The sequence below is a fragment of the Fimicolochytrium jonesii genome (genome assembly GCF_025526975.1).
Source record: "Fimicolochytrium jonesii strain JEL569 chromosome Unknown EV422scaffold_32, whole genome shotgun sequence".
NCBI lineage: Eukaryota > Fungi > Chytridiomycota > Chytridiomycetes > Spizellomycetales > Powellomycetaceae > Fimicolochytrium > Fimicolochytrium jonesii.
In genome coordinates this window covers 319,823-338,816 of record NW_026515699.1, presented here as the reverse complement: position 1 = coordinate 338,816, position 18,994 = coordinate 319,823, and the positions used below count along the sequence as shown (strand labels likewise).

General features: G+C 56.5%; 8 protein-coding genes across 8 annotated transcripts; 4 read left to right on the top strand and 4 right to left on the bottom strand.

The window, feature by feature from the left end:
- Positions 1 to 2,434: 2,434 nt before the first annotated feature.
- EV422DRAFT_623068 (uncharacterized protein) lies at positions 2,435 to 6,380 on the bottom strand. Its single transcript, XM_053074206.1, has 11 exons — positions 5,785 to 6,380; positions 5,610 to 5,706; positions 5,123 to 5,527; positions 4,723 to 5,031; positions 3,870 to 4,643; positions 3,717 to 3,791; positions 3,334 to 3,633; positions 3,199 to 3,249; positions 3,058 to 3,123; positions 2,900 to 2,986; positions 2,435 to 2,834 (listed from the first exon to the last, which is right to left on the bottom strand). The coding sequence occupies exons 1-11, from the start codon at positions 6,217 to 6,219 to the stop codon at positions 2,581 to 2,583; spliced, it is 2,853 nt and encodes a 950-aa protein (XP_052921973.1). The 5' UTR covers positions 6,220 to 6,380; the 3' UTR covers positions 2,435 to 2,580.
- A 74-nt stretch (positions 6,381 to 6,454) lies between these two features.
- EV422DRAFT_543881 (ribosomal protein L22/L17) lies at positions 6,455 to 8,315 on the bottom strand. The gene is made up of 6 exons (XM_053071357.1): positions 8,229 to 8,315; positions 7,903 to 7,926; positions 7,800 to 7,831; positions 7,176 to 7,444; positions 6,990 to 7,092; positions 6,455 to 6,911 (listed from the first exon to the last, which is right to left on the bottom strand). Exons 2-6 carry the CDS (start codon positions 7,908 to 7,910, stop codon positions 6,757 to 6,759), a joined length of 567 nt encoding a protein of 188 aa, XP_052921972.1. The 5' UTR covers positions 7,911 to 7,926; positions 8,229 to 8,315; the 3' UTR covers positions 6,455 to 6,756.
- On the top strand, positions 8,316 to 9,141 carry EV422DRAFT_543880 (uncharacterized protein). Its single transcript, XM_053071356.1, has 2 exons — positions 8,316 to 8,646; positions 8,722 to 9,141. Exons 1-2 carry the CDS (start codon positions 8,516 to 8,518, stop codon positions 8,939 to 8,941), a joined length of 351 nt encoding a protein of 116 aa, XP_052921971.1. The 5' UTR covers positions 8,316 to 8,515; the 3' UTR covers positions 8,942 to 9,141.
- Positions 9,142 to 9,324: 183 nt separating this feature from the next.
- Positions 9,325 to 11,258, bottom strand: EV422DRAFT_268880 (inositol-pentakisphosphate 2-kinase). The gene is made up of 8 exons (XM_053065855.1): positions 11,090 to 11,258; positions 10,888 to 11,013; positions 10,697 to 10,825; positions 10,445 to 10,630; positions 10,152 to 10,385; positions 10,034 to 10,090; positions 9,640 to 9,974; positions 9,325 to 9,575 (listed from the first exon to the last, which is right to left on the bottom strand). The coding sequence occupies exons 2-8, from the start codon at positions 10,978 to 10,980 to the stop codon at positions 9,377 to 9,379; spliced, it is 1,233 nt and encodes a 410-aa protein (XP_052921970.1). The 5' UTR covers positions 10,981 to 11,013; positions 11,090 to 11,258; the 3' UTR covers positions 9,325 to 9,376.
- On the top strand, positions 11,244 to 12,624 carry EV422DRAFT_268898 (feruloyl esterase A precursor). Its single transcript, XM_053065856.1, has 2 exons — positions 11,244 to 12,241; positions 12,313 to 12,624. Exons 1-2 carry the CDS (start codon positions 11,620 to 11,622, stop codon positions 12,528 to 12,530), a joined length of 840 nt encoding a protein of 279 aa, XP_052921969.1. The 5' UTR covers positions 11,244 to 11,619; the 3' UTR covers positions 12,531 to 12,624.
- A 761-nt stretch (positions 12,625 to 13,385) lies between these two features.
- EV422DRAFT_268813 (uncharacterized protein) lies at positions 13,386 to 14,693 on the top strand. Its single transcript, XM_053065854.1, has 3 exons — positions 13,386 to 13,399; positions 13,475 to 13,690; positions 13,756 to 14,693. Exons 2-3 carry the CDS (start codon positions 13,620 to 13,622, stop codon positions 14,564 to 14,566), a joined length of 882 nt encoding a protein of 293 aa, XP_052921968.1. The 5' UTR covers positions 13,386 to 13,399; positions 13,475 to 13,619; the 3' UTR covers positions 14,567 to 14,693.
- A 127-nt stretch (positions 14,694 to 14,820) lies between these two features.
- EV422DRAFT_551570 (pyridoxamine 5'-phosphate oxidase) lies at positions 14,821 to 15,453 on the bottom strand (the record flags this gene model as incomplete). Its single annotated transcript, XM_053071843.1, has 1 exon — positions 14,821 to 15,453. One exon carries the CDS (start codon positions 15,451 to 15,453, stop codon positions 14,821 to 14,823), a length of 633 nt encoding a protein of 210 aa, XP_052921967.1.
- A 140-nt stretch (positions 15,454 to 15,593) lies between these two features.
- EV422DRAFT_607136 (Ferroporti-1) lies at positions 15,594 to 18,449 on the top strand. The gene is made up of 6 exons (XM_053073811.1): positions 15,594 to 16,155; positions 16,232 to 16,280; positions 16,357 to 16,488; positions 16,565 to 16,792; positions 16,870 to 17,599; positions 17,679 to 18,449. Exons 1-6 carry the CDS (start codon positions 15,979 to 15,981, stop codon positions 17,947 to 17,949), a joined length of 1,587 nt encoding a protein of 528 aa, XP_052921966.1. The 5' UTR covers positions 15,594 to 15,978; the 3' UTR covers positions 17,950 to 18,449.
- The last annotated feature ends 545 nt before the right edge of the window (positions 18,450 to 18,994 follow it).

Sequence of the window (18,994 nt, the reverse complement as noted above, 5' to 3'; positions counted from 1 at the left end):
GTTCACTTCCGTAATCAGCGAAAGGAGAGAGCGTTGAGAGCCGGGTTGAGGTGCTGGAGTACCTCTTGGGGTGTATGGCTGACGTTCCGGGGCTGGATAAGCGTATGGAGCGGTGCAGGCCGTTGCGCACTGAAAAGGCGCATGGGGTTGGCCTCAGAGGTTCACCTTTGAACGATGGACGTGTGCCGGTTGGGATGTATGGCTTACGTTCCGGACTTGAATAAGCGTATGGGACGAGATCTAGGCTGCCCCTCAAGCGATTGCGGAAGTAACGAGAGCCACCGGCAACCTCAACCTCCAAAAAGCAGTGGCAGAATGCTGCCCAGCAAGAGTTAAGCTAACAATCACGCCTGGCCATGCCGGCAGTGAATACCACGCCTGGCCGTGCCGGCAGTGGTCATAGCTCTAGCTTCTAGTAGCAGGGTAACAGTGCCATTGCATTCTGTGGAAAAAGGTTTGGCAATTGCCGAGGATCTTGGCTGAGGAGAGGCATACAGTAGTGTGAAGAAAACGACCCGGGTGCTGTGAGTCACGTCGGACGCGCCGACAGTGGAGACTGACTTAATCTTGCGGGTTCGGAGCTTTTATGGACACTGGCTGTATCCTTGTGAACGGTTAGAAACCACTTTTAGGAGATGTGCTGCCCATACGCGCGGCCTTACAGCCTTCACGCTCGGCCTTACGCCCACGCTCGGCCTTACAGCCTTCACGCTGTAGCCATTAGCAGTCATTAGCCCTCGGGACGGGGTCAGGGATGGGGATGTATTTATACTGTATTATCGCTCGAGTTGAAAGAAAAGAAGCTTAGTAAGCACAGCCTTCTCCTCATCCATTGAACTCATGAACTACGTTCCTCGTCCAGAGCATATTCATCGGAGTTGAAATCAGGTTAGGGTTAGGGTTAGGGTTAGGGTTAGGGTTATATCCGATACGCATCGCCGCTCCGGCAGCAAAGCTGACATGCCACCCGAGGCTGGCTGGTTGGGGTTTATTCTCCGGAACAGTAAATATGTACTCTGTACTAAGCTACTGCCCATCACCATCCCACCGCTCGTAAAACAGAATATATGCCTGCACCTTGCTAACCTCCTCCCACGTCGCCGCCCTCGTATGCGTATCGCTACAGTACGCCCATTCGCTCTCTGTCGTTTCTTGTTCCGGTGTTGCAGATGTAGGGGCTTTCGTCTCCGCCCCCTCTTCCGCACTCGCTCCAGCGTCACCAGCGCCATTCGCTGGTGGTGGTCGCTTGCTAACCCTCACATACGCCACATAATGCCCCGAAAACAGGCCCCCACCATGCACCACCCCATGCTAACCTATATGTGTGGCGCATCCCTTAGCTGCTGCTGCCCATACAGCTGTTGAAGCGGGCCGCATAACCACATACCCACGAATCGCCTCGGCCGGCTCAAGTTGCAACATCCCAAACATCACAAACGGGCACGTGCCCGAGTGTGGCGAAAATGGTATCTAATCGGGCAGCTGGGAGTTAGGAATCCGCAACGGTGTCACCCTTCAGGAAGTGGAAGTCAGGTCAGGTCAATGCGACCTCTGATGTAGGCAGGAATACCCACGCTCCGTGTCATCGATAAGATGTAGGTGTACAGCACCCGCTTGGAGACCTCCGAATGGTTAGCTTGCGCGGATCCTCTGCGTGCACATTAACAGAGGGCGTGGAGGGCGTCTATCATCTCCTCGAGCCCTTTGGTTGTCCGGTGGGCATAGCTTTGACTCAGAGAGAACGACGAGGGCCAATGCCCCAGTACTGTGCGCAAAGGGCTTGGGCCATTGCGGTCTGCACCGTTGCATTCATCCGCCTTCTGAACAGGATGTCGTAGCTGCTCTTCGCAAGTTGCCATGATCAGACGATGCTCCTTCACCCCGACGGGGGCCCCACATTGGACCTTGTGGTGCAGCATCTGTGCTGATGTTGACTGCCCCCAAACCGTTACTTGCTCTGTTCGCTGGCCGGAAGGACATTCCGGGGGGTATGACACCCCGAAAATGCAAACTCTTCCAGATCAGTGGGCCAGAGGGTGGATCTCGCTCCGCTGGTTCAGTCGGTTAGAGCGTCGGGGTGAGTTGCGAATGCGGTCAAAAATACTGTCATACTGTCAGTCCATTCTCTCACAAACGGTACGAAACATATTATGCTCAGTAGGTCACAGGTTCGACCCCTATGCGGAGCACAATGTTTTTCCCTTTGTTCTGAAGGCCGAATCGGGTTTCCAGCGTTATTGCGAATGGGCCGCAATAGATACCACCCTAGCCTCCCCGAAGCAGTTGAGGATTCCTGGATTGGTTCGGAGCATAACATCCGGATACATAGAGCATCAAGCGCATGGGTCTGCTCTTACAGGAAGTTGGCGAGCAGATAAGCGGTCGGGATGCCCACTGGATCCTCCTTTCCAATTTCGACAGCGCGCTCAGGGTCGGAGAAACAATCACATTTCCGAGTCCAATTTCGCCTCAATAATCATATGAACACCTAGAAAGTCACTGCTCACACAACGAACTGCGTCGGAGACATTCACTCCTCAATAACTCCCCCACTGCACGATCCCAATCCAATCCCCCACCTCACAACCCCAACCCCCTCGCCACAAAAGTCTGCGGAAAGATCCCCTCCTCCGCCTGCTCCCCCTCAGGCACAACCGTCCGTCCAAAAGCCCACCCATTCCCATAATCCCACTTGATCACCTTCAGCGTCTGCCCCGGCGTGAGGGTGAGCTGCCCCGGGCCGGTGGATGTATAGGCGCCCACGGCGATCACGGGCGTGTCGGGTGGGATTCCTGGGGCGGGGGGAAGGACGGGGGCGGGGGGTGGGGGGGCTGCTGAAGATGTTGGGAGGTTAGTGTGGTGTGATTGGAAGAGGGAGGAGAGGGGGGGGGATTCTTACCGTCGGCGTTGGAAGACGTGCGTCGACCAATTCCGGAGGTGGGTGTGGGCACGCTGGGTTTGCGGACGGGGGTAGCTACCACGCCACCTACACAATCAGCGAAACCACACATTATTTCCCTCCATTGGGAGACTGATGAACGTTTGATGAGGGTTTACCTGACGACGTCTGCTTCTCCAAATTCTTCCACCGGTCACGCACGCTGCCTGTTGCCGGCGACGATTCTGTTTCGTTGTGTTTTCATCTCGTCAGCAAGTGTTGCGCATCCCTCTTTATCGTCTCCATTCTTTCACACATACCAGAAGGCGAATCCGCACTCTTTTGTTTCTCGGGGATCCCCGCTCCCGTGGCTGCAAAACATACCCATGATGTTAAAAATAGCGGACAAGGGACAGCCCAAAAACACCAAAACCCGGTGATTTCCTCAAACGTACGAGACCGCGTCTTGAGCGCACTCCTCAACTGGCTCTGGAAATCCACCTTCTCCTCCACCGGCTTCTTCATCTCACTTCCCGCACCCGCAGGACCACCACCAGCGCCACTCTCACTCTTCTGCGCCCGCTTCTGCAACGTCATCCGCAACTGGTCCTGCATCGAGACCGGTTCCGGTTCCACGGGCTTTGTGGGCGAGGGCGTGGACGGTGTGGTGGGTTTGCGGTTTTTGACGGCGAGGGCGAGCTGTTCTTGGAGGGAGAGGCCGCTGCCGCCGCTGTTGGGAGAGTCGGTTGTATCGGCTGGATGGGGGAGAAGAATGTATGTATGTGTGAGATTGAATGTTGTTGACGGGGTCATTTTCTGCCGGGGGGGTGAGGTATACCTGCAGGAGGCGGCGGAGCCCTCGGCCCTTTATTCTTCAGCGCGTTCTGGAGCTGGGCTTGTAAATCGCCTCCACCTTTGTGAAAGAACAAAACCCAAATTGTGAGTTTTCAGAAACCCATATCGCGTCAATTGCGTATTTCGCGAGCATTACCTGACGACGGCGCAGGGGGCGGCGGCGGCGGGGGTCCTCCTCCGAATCCGCCTGAAGCAGGAGGCGGGGGTGGGGGTGGGCCACCTGCACCTGACGGCGGTGGGGGAGGTGGGGGCGGCCCGCCGCTGGAATGCGTCGGAGGCGGGGGAGGTGGCGGCGGGCCACCGGCGCCAGCCATTGGAGGAGGTGGAGGTGGGGGTGGTCCACCACCACCGGAAGTCATTGGAAGTGGGGGCGGAGGCGGGGGTCCACCACCACCAGCAGCGATTACAGGCGGGGGGGGAGGCGGGGGCGGGCCACCACCGCCCGTAGCGATACTCGGTCCACTGGCTGCGATGGGAGGCGGGGGTGGAGGCGGTGGACCTGCTGAGATGGCCGGTGGAGCTGGTGGGGGAGGCGGCGGCGGGGGCCCCCCACTGCCTGCTGTAATCGGTGGAGGAGGAGGAGGGGGAGGCGGACCACCACCACCTGCAGCCGCGGGTGTAGGGACCGGGGGAGGCGGCGGCGGAGGGGGCCCAGCGGTAACAGCTACCGGAACCGATGGCGCGATGACTTGCTCCCTCGACGCGGATTTGGCTTTCTGCAGTGCGCCCGGCGCGGGAGGTGGCGGCGGCGGCGGTGGAGGGGCAGCTGCAGAAGATCGGGGCGAGGGTCCAACGACTGGAGGCGCCGGGATCCTGACCACCCCGCGGTTGATGGACATTTCGCGGCTGACGGGGCTGATGATTTGGTTTTCGAGGTTGAGGGTGGGGGATGTGTCGACGTTCAATGATTCTGTAGACAGAAGATATCAAAAATTAGGATTCCAAAACGGTAGTACAGAAGATGGGACATTTGCAGAGGAAAAACTCACCAATATGCTGCACCTCCGACGCCCTCCTCACACTCTGCCCCTCCACCTTAACAGGAATCGGCTCCCTCCCTCCCTCAATCGAGTGCATAGAGGTCAACGACGCCGCCTTACCGCGCACCAGACTGCTCTGCGACCCGAACGCTTGCAAATTCGTTATCGAGCGCGATTGCGCTAACCCCGTTAAGCTCTGCTGGGCGTGTGCGAACGAGGTTGATTTGGGGATACGGCCTTGCTGTTGTATCTGTGCGACGGTTTTGGGGTTTGAGGGTACGTCGATGCCGCGGTCAAGGGAGCCGGAGGATCGGGGCCCTGCGAAAAAAAGGCATTCCGATTTAGCATTCCAGGCGTTTGCTTCTCCCACAACGAATGAACGGATTTTTTTGTTGTGGTGAAAACCCACCTTCACCGGCCCCCTGCTCCAAAAACACCACATCCTTCAAAACCGACGCCCGTTTCGTCGCCCCGCTCTCCGTCGCCAATCTACTCATCGTCTCCGATGTCACATTCGACGACCTCCGACTGCCCCCCATCATCTCACCCGCACCGCCTCCACCCGAAAAGAACGCCGTGATATTCGTCCGTTGCGCCAGACTCCCTGACCGCGACCGCCCGGAAGACACTGCCTGTTCGAGAGTCATTTTGGAGGGGGAGTACACTATCGCGCCCCCGGAGTGGGAGGAGGTGTTCGTTGGTTGACGAGAGGCGCGGCGGGAGGAAGGAGGGAGGTTGCGGATGATGCCGATGGATTCGTAGGCGCGGAGGTCGAATTGAAGTTGGGGTTGGAGGGGGAGTTTGGGTGTTGCGCCTGGGGAAAGATGCATTACTTAGATTGCTTGTTTCCTCGCGACGTTGTTTCCGATGGACTGGAGGCGGGTCATCTGACGTACCTTCGAGCTTGATAATCTTAGGACACCTTTCAATCACCTTACGCTTCCCCCTCCCCAACGACCGCTGCGTCACTTTTTCCTCAACAAGGTCCATATGCTGCCAAGCCATTTCATCAGCGCCTCATCCCATCCCTCCCCCACAACTCCAAGAACATCAACGTCTCCCAACACATACCTGCCGAACCCCCTCAACCCCCCTCCCCACCCCTCCCAAAACCCCCCCTTGCAAGTCCAAAAACCCACCCAACAGCTCCGCAGCCTCACTCAATTGCCTCGTGAGCTCCACAACCCCCTGCTTAGCCTGCGCGGCGCTGGTCGCCAACCCCATCGCGTACGCATTGCGGTCGGAGATGACGGTGGTGGGGCCGTGGTAGAGGTCTTGGGCGGATGCGACGGCGGTGCGGAGGTGGGTGTGCGTTGTGGTGAAGGTGGTGAGGTGGTGCCGCAGGGCGTGTAGTTTGGCGGTTAGGGGGTCGGTGGGAGGGGGTGGTTCTTCTGCGCTGGGGTCGGGAGGGGGGGCGTCGGTGGGCGGGCCGGGTGCCACTTCCGGTGCGGAGAGCTCGATGGCGGACGCTGAGGCCGAACCTAGCGGGGTGGTGGCGACTTCCATGGCTTTTTTTCCCACTCTGGTTTACGTCTGTATATCTATGAGGTGCGCTTTCCTCTCTCTGTTTTTTCCTTCAGTTATTTAAATAGGATGGAAACGGACGGGACGCAAAGATGCGGCAGATGCAAGAGCGACCGAATACTACGTACTTCCCACCTTCAAAAGTGCAAACCGCCTCATTCTGTTCTGGAGTCCTCGGTCGGAAAGACGCGTGAATCATGCTTACCTCACCGCAGATCGGGCTTTTGACATTGTTCCCACTGTTCTTTAAGTGGGGCTCTACCCACCCGCCAACATGTGTAGGGGAGGCGGTGTGTACATGCTCTATGCACTGGCAGGAGGGGGACAGGTGAACCGGAACAAACCATCTGCACGGCCACCACAGCCCAGTCAGACTCAGAATACGCCGGGCTTCCAATCAAATTTTCACACTTGTATTTCGCGGAAGTTAAGTAAGAAGACGGGCGGAGCGGGCATCTGTGGTGGTGTATTCACAAAGAGATAAAAATCAAAGGGGTGGTGGGTCAATGATTATTTCCTCTAAGCGGAGGCGGGGGTGGCGCGGGACGCTGCGGTCCTGGCGCGGATCTGCCTCTTCTTGGAAAGCCTGGGAGCAACGGTGTTCTCTTCCCTGGCGACCTGCTTGTCCTCCTCGACCAAGGTCAGCTCGATGTGGCAGGGGTGGGACATGTAGGCTGGATGGATCGTGAGAAAGTGGCGTTAAACGAAGCCGCAAGGATTTTTTTGAGAGATACGAGTAGTGATGTACTTACGGTTGATACGACCGTGAGCACGGTAGGTCCTACGACGTTGCTTGGGGGCCTGGTTGACCTGGATGTGACGGACAACGAGCGAGTCCAAGTTCAATCCCTTGACCTGATGAATGTGTGATTCGTTAGTTTATCAAATTTCCTCAGACATAGGTCCGCCACCATCAGATTTTGTTTCCCACAACATACCTCGGCGTTGCTCTCAGCGTTCTTGAGGAGGCCGAGAACGAACTCGCAAGACTTCACGGGCCACCTGGCCTGAGTGACACCCCACACCTTGGCCTGGGCAGTACGGCCGACACCGCCAGAGAAACGACGGAAAGGCACAGCCTGCTTGTGCTCCTTGACATCACCAAGGAAAGTGACGGCCTTCCTCAACTTCATGCCCGAGATGGTCTTGGCGACTTCACGGGTGTTCTTGAAGTGAGTGCGGAGGTAAGAACCCTTCGCCTTGACGGCTGTGTTTTCGAAAAACAATATCCGTCAGCGTGTCTGTCCCATGGAATCCTCACGCTCCCAGTTCTGTCCTCAAGAAAAATCCATCGGTCCCCGTTTCCCCCACGAAGATTGTCCACCTAGTTGAAGCCGAGTGTGCGGGGTCGACCATTCCGCTCCATGCCACGCAGGCATGTTCAATTCTCACGAGTGGCCCCTCCTCTACCATGCCGCATATCGTTGCCTCCTTTCCTTCTGCTTCTCTTCCGTCGTCCCCCTGGACTCCTCTCCACGCCACCCCTGGTCCATTCAACCCTCCTGATGCCCCAACCCAGCAATCCTAAGCACCCCCCTCGTCATTCGCAATTCGACACTCACACTTGGCGGGGTTCTCGGGTTCGGCAGCGTAACTATAAATCACACGTTCGTGAGCCCACACCACCCTGGCATAAGTTCACTCTTCGTAAATCGAAAAACGTACCGGCCCATTGTGTCTGCTAATGACCTATAATCGGAATGACGATGTCGTAAGGGAGTTTCGGAACGAACGATTCGAGTACAGCGAGTCGATGGATGGATGGATAGAACGTCGAGAGGTACGTTCGATAGTGGTGTGAATGAAAAAAAGCGATGGATGCAATGAATGGATGGATGGATGGTAGTCGGATGGTTAGTATTCCCACGCAATGTCCACATGCAATTCCCAAGTCGGCTGATTCGGACGCTCTTTCTGCAAACAAAACGGGCAGCCGTTCGCTCTGCCCGCCGTGGTTGCTGTGAGTGGGTAGGTGGTGCGAGTGTGCTTACCTGTAATGGGGGTAGCGTAGGTTGATGTTAGCGACCACGAAACGTTGCTCGTAGATATGCCTTGCTTTCCAAACCGCAAATACGCTCTCTCGCAGGCGTTCTGTCAAAGGGGACTCTCGCAAAGAGGAAGAAACCGCGATTTAATGACTCGGGCACGCACGTGACTGGATTTGATGACCACAGGCCTGGATCGAGGTTATTGTGACACTTTTACTGACAATATATCCTGCCTTCCCTTGGGTGGGCGGAATCGCATTCGATTTCCTGTGCTGGGGTTTTGACTTGGGATGGCTGTAAGTATCCATCACGACCGTCATTCGGGTTGCCTAGCGCTCCTAGCGCTACTTTGCCTCCGTCTGGATTTTAGCCGCCATGTTCGCATATTCCGTGACCCGGATGTACGGAACGTTCTCGGACGCTAAACCACAGACAGACCACGCGACAGGTAAGCGTATCCTTCGCGTCTTCTCATTCACTAATCTTGTCTCCTCACCTACTATATTGCTATCAACTTACAGCTGGCTCGTAGGAAGTTGACTGGCGGGAACCGAGAATGCTTTGATAATCAAAGAAGTGAGGGGCGGGCAGGACGGGAAAGAGGAGGAGCCTCAGGCGAATTCGGCGGTTTCGGCAGTCTCGGCGGTTTCGCTGGCTTCCCTGGGCCCCGGCACTCGGAGGTCACATTCGTCGTCAAAGAGGTCAAAGCTGTCTGATCCCGGACGAAATTGCTGGATCCCGTCCCCAACACACTCTAGAAGAAGCCTCTTCAACTTTACGGCGAAGAACAAGGAGAACAACATCCAGTATTGATGCAAAAGATGGATGTTGTTCTCCTAGTTTGCCAGTTTAGCCACACGGAGTTAGGGGCGACGTGGAGTAGAATACGGATTCGCCCATTCCCCTTCCCTCCAACATGTTCTTTGCATGTTTCAGAAATATATTTGCATTGAACGTATTACTATGGGAACTGGTACCTCAGTCGCGTCGCTTCGAGGGATGTTTTTCCCCAAATCCAAGCTTCCTTCCGCTGTGCCTCGGATCTGAAGGAACTCCAAAGCCACCCAACATGATAAATCTACGTGTCTACCTAATACGCCGGCACCCTCAACCTCAGCCTAAACCCCTCCCACACAATCGTTTACCGTCCGTCACCCACACCGCCTCTCAACCCCTACGCTCGCGTAACACTTCACAATCTCCTGATCCTTCGCATAATGCTCCGGCACCTTTGTGATGTTCTTTGGGTCGATGTCGACTAGACCTAAGGTGTAGCGGATGGTTCTTGGTTGCGAGGAGGAGGTGGGGACAGATATGGTGCCTTCGTTTTCTTTTGATGGGGCTGTGTGACTATATGATGAATTAGAAGCAGTGAGTCAAGACCGCACATGCAAGTGAAAGCGAGGAAGCTCACCCATCATCCTCAGTGTTCTCCTCAACCCAAACGGTAATCATAACCGAACAATCCTTTAACGTTGCAGACAGTAGATACTCATACACCCGCTGTCTACTTTCCTCCACCCCCTCCACCGCTCCCACATCATGTCCCAAATACCCCGCCACAACCCCCTCCCACTCCCCCAGCGTCGGGTTCATCTCCTTCAACTCTGTTGGTAGCGCATTGTAGACCGTGATGATCCCTTCAATGTCAAGGGAGTCGAGACCTGCTTGGTGGGTTGCGAGACGCGGGAAGAGGGGTTGGGAGGTGATTATGGGGGTTAGGAGGGTTGTGAGGAAAGCGGCTGGGGTCTGTGTGGGGCGGATTAGAGGAGAGGATACTGAGAGGGGCATTGATGAGGGATGCTTACCATGTCGGTCGAATGGGATGCACGCATTAATGCTTCCACCGCGGCTTTAGCAGTCGCCTAGATAAGAGCCATCAGCGCTCATCCACAAAAGCTCACAGCAACAACAACAAACACCTACACTGTCGACCCCAACACATTCCCCCCCAACAAAAACCCTTAGATTATTCTGCGGACACCTAACCAACGCATCCACAGCCTTCGCAACCCGCCGTTGATCGCCCGAGTACAGGTCCAGAGGGCAGAACTCGCTCGGCGGTATGTGCTGTTTGTAGTGCTGGTGCATGCAGTAGCGGCATGTGTGCAGTTTGACGGGGTTGATGTTCGGGGAGGTTGGGAGGAAGCCCCATTTGGGCTTTTGAAGGCAATCGTCAATGACTCCCCATAGTTTGGCAGGAGACCTCAAAAACCTACCTTGATCTCAACAGTGATGGCCTCCCCACCATCACGACCATCAGTGCCCGCAACAGTCAGATCCGGAATCAACGCCACAAACTCCTGTCGGAGGTCCAGATCCCTGTTCCGCCTCGCTTCCGGTCGTAACGCCGCGAAGGCTGTTGATAGGGCTTGCAAGAAGTCTGGGGTGACCTTCACGAGTCTCTACGACAGAAACCGGGCCCGCTCAGAACCTCCTGATGCAAATTGGAATTGCTCGCCCCGACTCACAGTCTTAGCGACATAATCCCCCCCAACAAGCGGCCCAATCACCCGCTCCTGGAACCCCTGCTCATCCCCAAGACTCATGGGTGTCTCCGATGTGTCATCGCTTTTGCGGACGCGGAGGACATGGCCTTCCTGGATGGAAGTGTTAGGTGGTGTCCAGCCAGGGTGTAGCATAGACACAGCATTCAACTTACTAGGGGTGGTTGTGAGCCGGTGTAGGTGAAGACAACGTTTGCATTGCCTTCGTGTTTGTATTTCCAGGAGGCTGGGGTGAGGATGGGGTCCATCTTGGGGGAATCGTGGGGGGATTGTTTGAATTTCTAAAGTTGCCGGAGTTGAGCGTTCTGCCCTTTGCGCACGGTTCGCTACTCTTTGGAGGTTGCTTGCAAGGCCCACCGAGGAAAACTGGGGGCATATTTGTTTGTTCCCAGCAACCAACAGAGTGGTAGGAGAAGTCTATTTCCCTACGACACCAACAAAAATATAGCAAGTTTGAAGCAGGACGAGCATCGATGGAGGCAAGTTCGCGTTGCGAGGTAGCTACTAGATGGCGGAGATGGATGCCTTCGCGCTAAATTGAGCTCGGGGTGGAGGTGGATATCTTACGCTATTGGCCTACAGTACTGTATGGCCACTTTTCATTTTTCTCGCTGACGTTTTGCAGCCGGCCTGTGTTATAGGTCTGTGCTCTTTCTTCCGTTGATGTTTTGCGGGGAACCACATTCGGGAGTTCGCCGTTTGGCCACGGCCATTTAATAACCCCCATCGATGCCGACTCCCTCCTGCTTTTCACCCAAAGTCCCCTCAACGATGAAGCTCTCCCTACGCAGCCTCCTGTGCGTTGCGGTTGCGGGGCTCGGTTCAGTCGTCGCGGCCCCGGCTCCGGCTGCAACAAAGAGGACTTTGGGTAAGCGCATACTTTGACCATGATGCTTGCCGGTCGAAACTTAATCCCTCCGCTGGCTCTCTCTCCCTTTTACGCAGTCGACCCATCATTCTATACCAACCTCGTCCGCTACGGCAACTTCGCCGCCACCTCCATCGGCCAAAACTGCCCCGTCCCTCCCGACCGCTCCACCGTCCTCAACTACATCAAAATCAACTTCACCAACACCCAAGCCATCGTCTTCCGCGCCGACACCACCCGTGAAATCATCGTCTCGTTCGGCGGCAGCAAGGCCCTCCGCGACGCCGTGACCGACATTTCGTTCGTCGGCGTGGGTTATGCCGCATGTACAGGGTGTTCGGTCCACTTAGGATTCCGCGGCGCGTGGGTGTCCATCTCCGAGCAGATCCGCAGGGCGATTGCCGGTGCGCTTGCTGTGAACCGGGGCTACACGGTGACGCTTACGGGACACAGTCTGGGCGGCGCGTTGACGTCGCTGGCGTTTGCGGATTTAAGGACGATGCCTGAGATGAGGATCGCGCAGGCTTGGGCATTTGCTTCGCCAAGGGTTGGGAACCATCAGTATGCGGCTTATGTTGACCTGCTGGCCGGAGCGACTGATGTCGATGTCGGCAGCTTTTACCGAGTCACCCACGCAAATGGTAAATGTGTTGCTTTTCTCTTTCATATGGGGCAACGTTTCCTAAAGGCAATCTCTCTTCGGGCGAAACAGATGGGGTCCCCCTCCTCCCACCCACAGGCTTCGGCTACCGCCACTCGAAAACCGAGATCTGGGCCGGCAACGACGCCAGCGGACAGCCGAGCGCGGCCACTACTTATCGCTGCTACGGGAATGAGCCGGCCGACTGCGTCAATTCGCAGGGTGGGGTGGGGATCAATAATGCGCATGTATTTTACCCTGGGATTAACTATGGGACTACTTGCAAGTAGACGGGCGATGTGGATGCAGGGCGTATGGCTTCATAGACAATTTAGATTTATGGATATGGAGATTATTCATGGACGTATTTGTTACCTGTGTTTCTTCAATTCATAGCCATTCTGCTTGATATATCACGAACTGGTTGCCAGGGATGCGTCCTACTGAAGACTGACAAAGCCGGAGAAGCGCGACCGCATGCAGGGTATATGTTGTTTTTCTCGCTGGAAGAGCACGCCCGTGAGCATCTCGCTAACTGCATTATCGTCTCAGAGTATCAAAGCTCGAGTCCTCGGAGAGGGACAGGTCGCCAACTTCTATATTCATCGCGGCGTATTCATCGGGATGCGGCGACGAGGAAATGATGAGCGCGGAGGTTCGACTCCCGGTTCTGGCCCACGTGCGAATGCGCTTTGTGTCTTTTTACTTCCCGTTGTGAAATACGCGTGCGGGAGCGTTTTGCAAAACAACGTTCGAAGACGACTCCCAACTCACCCAACATGCCTCCACGATTGCCACAACTGCAGTTCGCTAGAGCCTGCATCAGACGCCCGTGGGGACGTCTGCTACTACCGCACCTCAACGCGCACAGCAGCAGGGCAACACCCCGTCTTCTATCAACATGGTACAGTCCAGAAACTGTTCCTCATAACAATTCGTGTACTTCGCTCATTCCCATTCCCGTTTTTGCAGGGGCTCAGGCCTAGACTCCAAACTAGGCCACGGCGACCAGACGGCACTCACTACTCCCAAGAGTATTGAGCTGTTCGATGGTGTGAAAATTGACGACGTGGTATGTGGGGTTAGCCACACGGTGGCGCTGCTGAGGGGTGCGAGCGGCGGACACCTCTTTTCTTGGGGATCCAATTTTTACGGGCAGGTATGTCTCAACAATCGAACATCAATATGAGGGTGATATCCACTCAATACTAAAACCCCGTCTTCACCCCTTTAGGCAGGCCACATCCCCGAGTCCAGCGGCTTCCTCGACGACGACGACGACGACGCGCTGCCCCTCCCCACGCGCCTCAAAGGTCCCTTATCCTCCACCGACGTGACCGCCCTCGCCTGCGGTGACTTCCACACCGTCGCGCTGACGCATGCGGGGACGGTGTACACGTGGGGCGGCGGGGCGTTGGGGCATGGAACGGAGTATCATGATTCGAACGCGATTGCGGTGGGGTTTTTTGGGGAGTTGGGGAGGAGGGGGGTTAGGGTTGCGGCGAGGGGGAATACTACTGCTGTGCTGGCTGTACCTGTTGGGGATGGAAGTGGAAGTGGGAGTGGGAATGAGCAGCAGCCAGCGGAACTCTACGCATGGGGCCACCTCGGCGCGCACACCGCCCTCAGCCCCGTGCTCATCTCCCACGTCCTTCAACACCCCTTCATGAACAACGCCGCACATATCGAGGCTATCGCAGTGGGGGACGGCGTCGTCGGGATCGTTGGGGTCGAGGATACTCAACAACGTCGATGCCTCATCTTTGGCACAACACCGACAACCGACCCCGCAACAGGCATAAAACCACCCGATTACCCCGAAACCCGCCCCAACCCGCGTCTGGCAGAGGTATGGGACGCCCCGCCCGTCGCGGACGTGTTGCTGGACGCTGTGCCAGTCAGAAAGATAGCATGTGGTGCCGATTTTGGGGTCGCGTTGCATGAGGGCGGGACGTTGGCGTTGTTCGATATCGGCCGGGAGGGTGCGGAGAGTCGAGAAGTGCTCACGGACGTAGCGGACGTAGCCCTCTCACCCACCTCATTACTGGTACTGAAACGGGACGGGAGTATCGTCGCGTGGGGTGCTGCCGCCGCTGCTGCCGAGACATCCCCACCACCGGAATCAAAACCCCAAATGAAGACGAAATGGTACTGGCCGTTCGGGTCCGGCTCGACTTCGACGGGGAGTGATGCTGGGAGTGGGCTACACCCGCGTATTACGGCGGTGAGGATTACTGGGTCGCCGCCACGAGTTGTTGCAAGGATGACTGGGGAACCCCAGGCGACAAGGGTTGAGGCGGGGTGGGATCATTTTGCGGTTTGGTGAACATAAGTGGACCTGAAATCAGAGGAGAACGATGTCAGTAATTCGACATCATCCCCGTCCTGTGGTGGAAAGTATACCTGGTGACGGGCGTAGTTTGACAAATATAGAATAGAATGCTCGGAAACCGCCGATGTACATAGATAGGTATCGTTAAGTTCAATCCACGCCGTATAAAGCACACGTGTATCAAAGCTCGAAGCATTCTAGGCCTTGTTCACTGAGAATGTACATTTGACGAAAGTGTCCGTGAGAACCTAGGGCGCTAATCTAGCCATCTTCCACCGTTTCCCACCTTCCGTCCTCCTAAACTCAATCCGATCATGCAACCGACTCGGCCTCCCCTGCCAAAACTCAATCCGCTCCGGGACAACCCTAAACCCGCCCCAAAACGGCGGCCGCGGGATCTCCTCCACCCCTTCAAACCTCTTCTCCACCTCCCTCTCCAAACTCTCCAACTCCTCCCTCCCCTGCAACGCACAACTCTGCGGCGACGTCCACGCCCCGATCCGCGACCCCCTGGGGCGAGAGTTGTAGTACTCATCGCTCTCGGCCGCGTCTACCTTTTCGGCCCGGCCCTCGACACGCACACTCCGCTGTCCCCACCAGAAATTGAGCGCCGCCCACGGGTTCTCACTCAACTCCCTCCCCTTCCGACTCTCATAATTCGTGAAAAACACAAACCCGTCCTCATCGTAATCTTTCAGCAGGACCATCCGCGACGAGGGCCGACCGTCGCGGGTGGATGTGGCGAGGTTCATGGCGTTTGGCTCGACGGAGGTGGTCAGGGCGTCGCGTTTGGCGTCGTTGAACCAGGATTCGAATTGGGAGAAGGGGGAAGGGAGGATTTGGGTGTCCAGGAGGGTGTGTTGGTTGTAGGTTATGCGCATCGCGGCGAGGTCCGGGTGGTGGATGTGATGGGTGGGGTGGGAGGTGGTGGTGGGTAGCGTTGTGGGTGGGATGATGGAGGTGACTGGGCCGGCGTCGGTGAGGTTGGTGTTGGTGGACATCTTGAGGATGATCTTGCGGGATGTGATAAGGGAGGAGGCTGGACGCGCTGTGAGAGGATGTGCTAGCGGACGAAGAAGGGATCGTGCGTGGGCGATATGCTGAAGGGGGGTGCGCATTCCTCAGCGGCCGGTCTATGTCCCGCCTGAGATGTCCAAGATGTAGAGGGGAAAAGGAGGGAGAGGAGGGAGGAAAAACGAGGAGGGGGACAACCGGCCGGCCGTCACGCGCCCCTTCCCAGTTCCGCTCAGAGTTCCGCTCTTCCGCCACGAAAGACAAAGCGCACCCTGCGGAAACGGCGACAGGGCAACCCTGCTCTTACGCCGTGGAACTGTAGGGACCCAAGAGGTAAAGCCCGTCCTGCCAGCTCGCTTGCCCGTGCAGTGCTGCGTCCAGTGAGCAAAGCCATGTCGACGACAAGTGTCACCGTTGCCGACAACTTCACACCTCCCGCCACGAGTCAAAACCATAACCTCCCAGTTTTAACAGAAGCGGAAGGTGACCATGAGAGCCCACCAGAGGAAGAGAATGATTTCCAGTTGATCGACTCGTTCGAGAAGAAGACTGGTTATCTCCTTTGCCTGGTATGTATATATGTTATAGTGTTCAAAGTCGACCACGTTCGAGGAAAGAGGACGCCCTGAACTTTTGCCTCTCCAGAGCTACTTCTTCACGACGTGGAGTGTGAGGGCGGATGAGTGGGCCACCGGTTGGTAGCTTCCCTTTACATACGCATCCATGGGTCCGAAGTAACCGCTCACTCATGTCCAGTGTGCGCTCTCCAGCCATTTTCCTAGCCTACATCTTCCCGGACACCCTCCTCCAAGTCTCGCTATACACACTCGTCGTAACGGCCTCAGCCATCATCTTCAGCTCAAGCATCGGGAGGCGTGTAGATACCGCCCGCCGTCTGGTCGGTGAGACATCTTTCCCACTCGCTCTTAAATCATCCACACTCCCCCAACTCACACCCCCCGTCTAAAACATTGACAGGTATCCGCGCCTTCCTTATCACCCAAAAGCTGTCGATTGCACTGACGGCCCTGACGCTGTACGCCACATCGGAGTATCTGATTGTGCGTGTAGCATGGACGTACGTGGGCTTTGCGGCGGTGTGCGTCCTGGGATGCGCGTTGAGGCTCGCCAATGTGGGGACGACGATCGCTGTGGAGAGGGATTGGGTGGTGGTGTTGGCAAGGGGGAAGAGTGGGGTTTTGACTTGTGAGTGGATGGGAAAGTGGATGTTGTCGCCTGGACATCGTCAAGCGGGGAACTGATCCTGGCATTTTACATTCCAGCGTTAAACAGCCATCTCCGCCGCATCGATCTCCTCTGCAAACTCCTCGCGCCGCTGGTCGTCTCAGCAATCAACATCAAAGCGTCGACTCCAACCGTCATGCTCGTCGTCGCCGCCATGAGCATCGCTACCATCCCCGTCGAGTGGATCTTCATCACCGCCGTGTACAATCGCGTGCCTGCGCTCGCCGTCGCCAAGAGCCCTCGGGCTGCTGAAGACATTCACATTGGCGAAACCTCCCCCGGCGATACCTCACCACCGACCCTGCCAGAAGCAACCCCCATGTCACCAACACCCCCACCACACCGCACCCGCTTCCACAACTTCCGCACCTCCATGCACACCTTCACCCACGACCCAACCTTCCTAACCTCCCTGTCCCTCGCCCAGCTCTACTTCACCGTCCTCTCCCTCAATCCAGTCATGATAACCTACCTCCTCTCCCAATCCTTCACCCAACCCTTCCTGGCCCTTATCCGCCTCCTCGCGGTGCTCTCAGGCCTCTCCGCCACATTCGCAATCAAGCCCATGGTCGTGCATCTCGGACTCGTGAGAACGGGGCTGTGGAGCGTGTGGAGCGAGTGTGCTTGTGTGGCGGTTGCGGTGGGGAGTTTTGGGGTGGGTGGGGAGAGGAGGGTGGTTAGCGCGGGCATGCTGTTGGGGGGCACCGTGGCGAGTAGGTTTGGGCTGTGGGGGTTTGATTTGGCCCAGATGCAGATCTTGCAGGAATGGTATGAGCACTTTGCGGCCCCCCCCCACTCTCCTTTTCAACTCTGCGTCAACCACTGACAGCCAATGCACACCCCACAGCGTCCCACCAGCGACCCTCGGCCTAATCTCAGGCCACCAAACATCCCTCCAAAACACATTCGACCTGCTCGCCTCATTAGCAACGATAGTCTTCTCACGGCCAGAACAGTTCTACATCCCCGCGATCATGACGTTTGTGGCGGTCTTATCGGCCAGTCTGACGTTTTCGTTATATGCGAGGAGGAATAGGGGGCATTTGTTTCATGTTGAGAAGTGGGTTAGGGTCGGGGGAAAAGGGGGGTGGGGATGGGGATGGGGACGGCAGCGGTAGAGGGGTTGGAAAGTGGAGGGGCGGCGATGGAGCGAGGGATTCGATGGCTCTCCGTAGAAGGTTGGCGGTCTTACTACGGAAAACGACAACCCCACATCCGCTGTCTGACGCCGGCTGCCTGGTTGGGCCCGGGTGCTTACCCGCAGCTCAAGTGTGAAGACGTCCACACCAACTCTGCATTCTCTTTGCTCACACAAAGACTCTATCAACATCGAGATGGCCATTGGACAGTGGATGAAGATTCGACGCGGCACAAGCAACAAGTGCGCTTTGCAGATGATGAACAGACGGATGATTAGAGACGAGGGATTCCCCGTCCGCGGATACTCTACACGTTTTCCGCCTTCTGGGTTGTATGTCATCTTTCGACCAATTCGGTTGGCAAACGTTGGGTCGTATTTTCGGACTTTACGTTAGGAAGATCAGAATAGCAACTACATATACAGTGTACACCCCTGCGCACGGAACGGCGGCGAGCGGATACTTGTCGAGGTTCCTTCTCGAGAATCCTGTTGATTGCGGACTTGATGCGGAGATTGAATAGAAGCATCTGTGAAGCACCCCCTTCCCTCTTCTCGCCCGTATTCCAAGAAACGGGGCAACATATGCATCGTCCGCCCTGACGCATTCCCTTTCAATGCTGACTAAAACACCAACAGAGCACACAAGCGAAGGTGCTGCTATCCTGTTGACAGTTTCGCTGTCGCTTCGCAGTTTTCGGTCAGGGCTCACCGCTCACCGACTCACAGATCCTTACGAGAGCTCAAGACAGCTTACACGGATTGCGGGCACCTATAGTTGTACAGTACTGTATGTACACTGCGTTGGTTGACGGCGTCTGCCAACCCTGGGAGCTGCCGAGCGGACTCGAACTTCGCCACGCTCTTCTCTCACGCGTCCCAACACACACGGCACGCGTCACAGTAACACGGATTGCTCACCACAACGCGGTGCGATTGGCCGGACAGAGTGACACGGATTGCGGGCGCAGTGCATGACTGTGCCACCTAGGCCGGACAGCGGTCACACGGATTGCGGGCGCAGT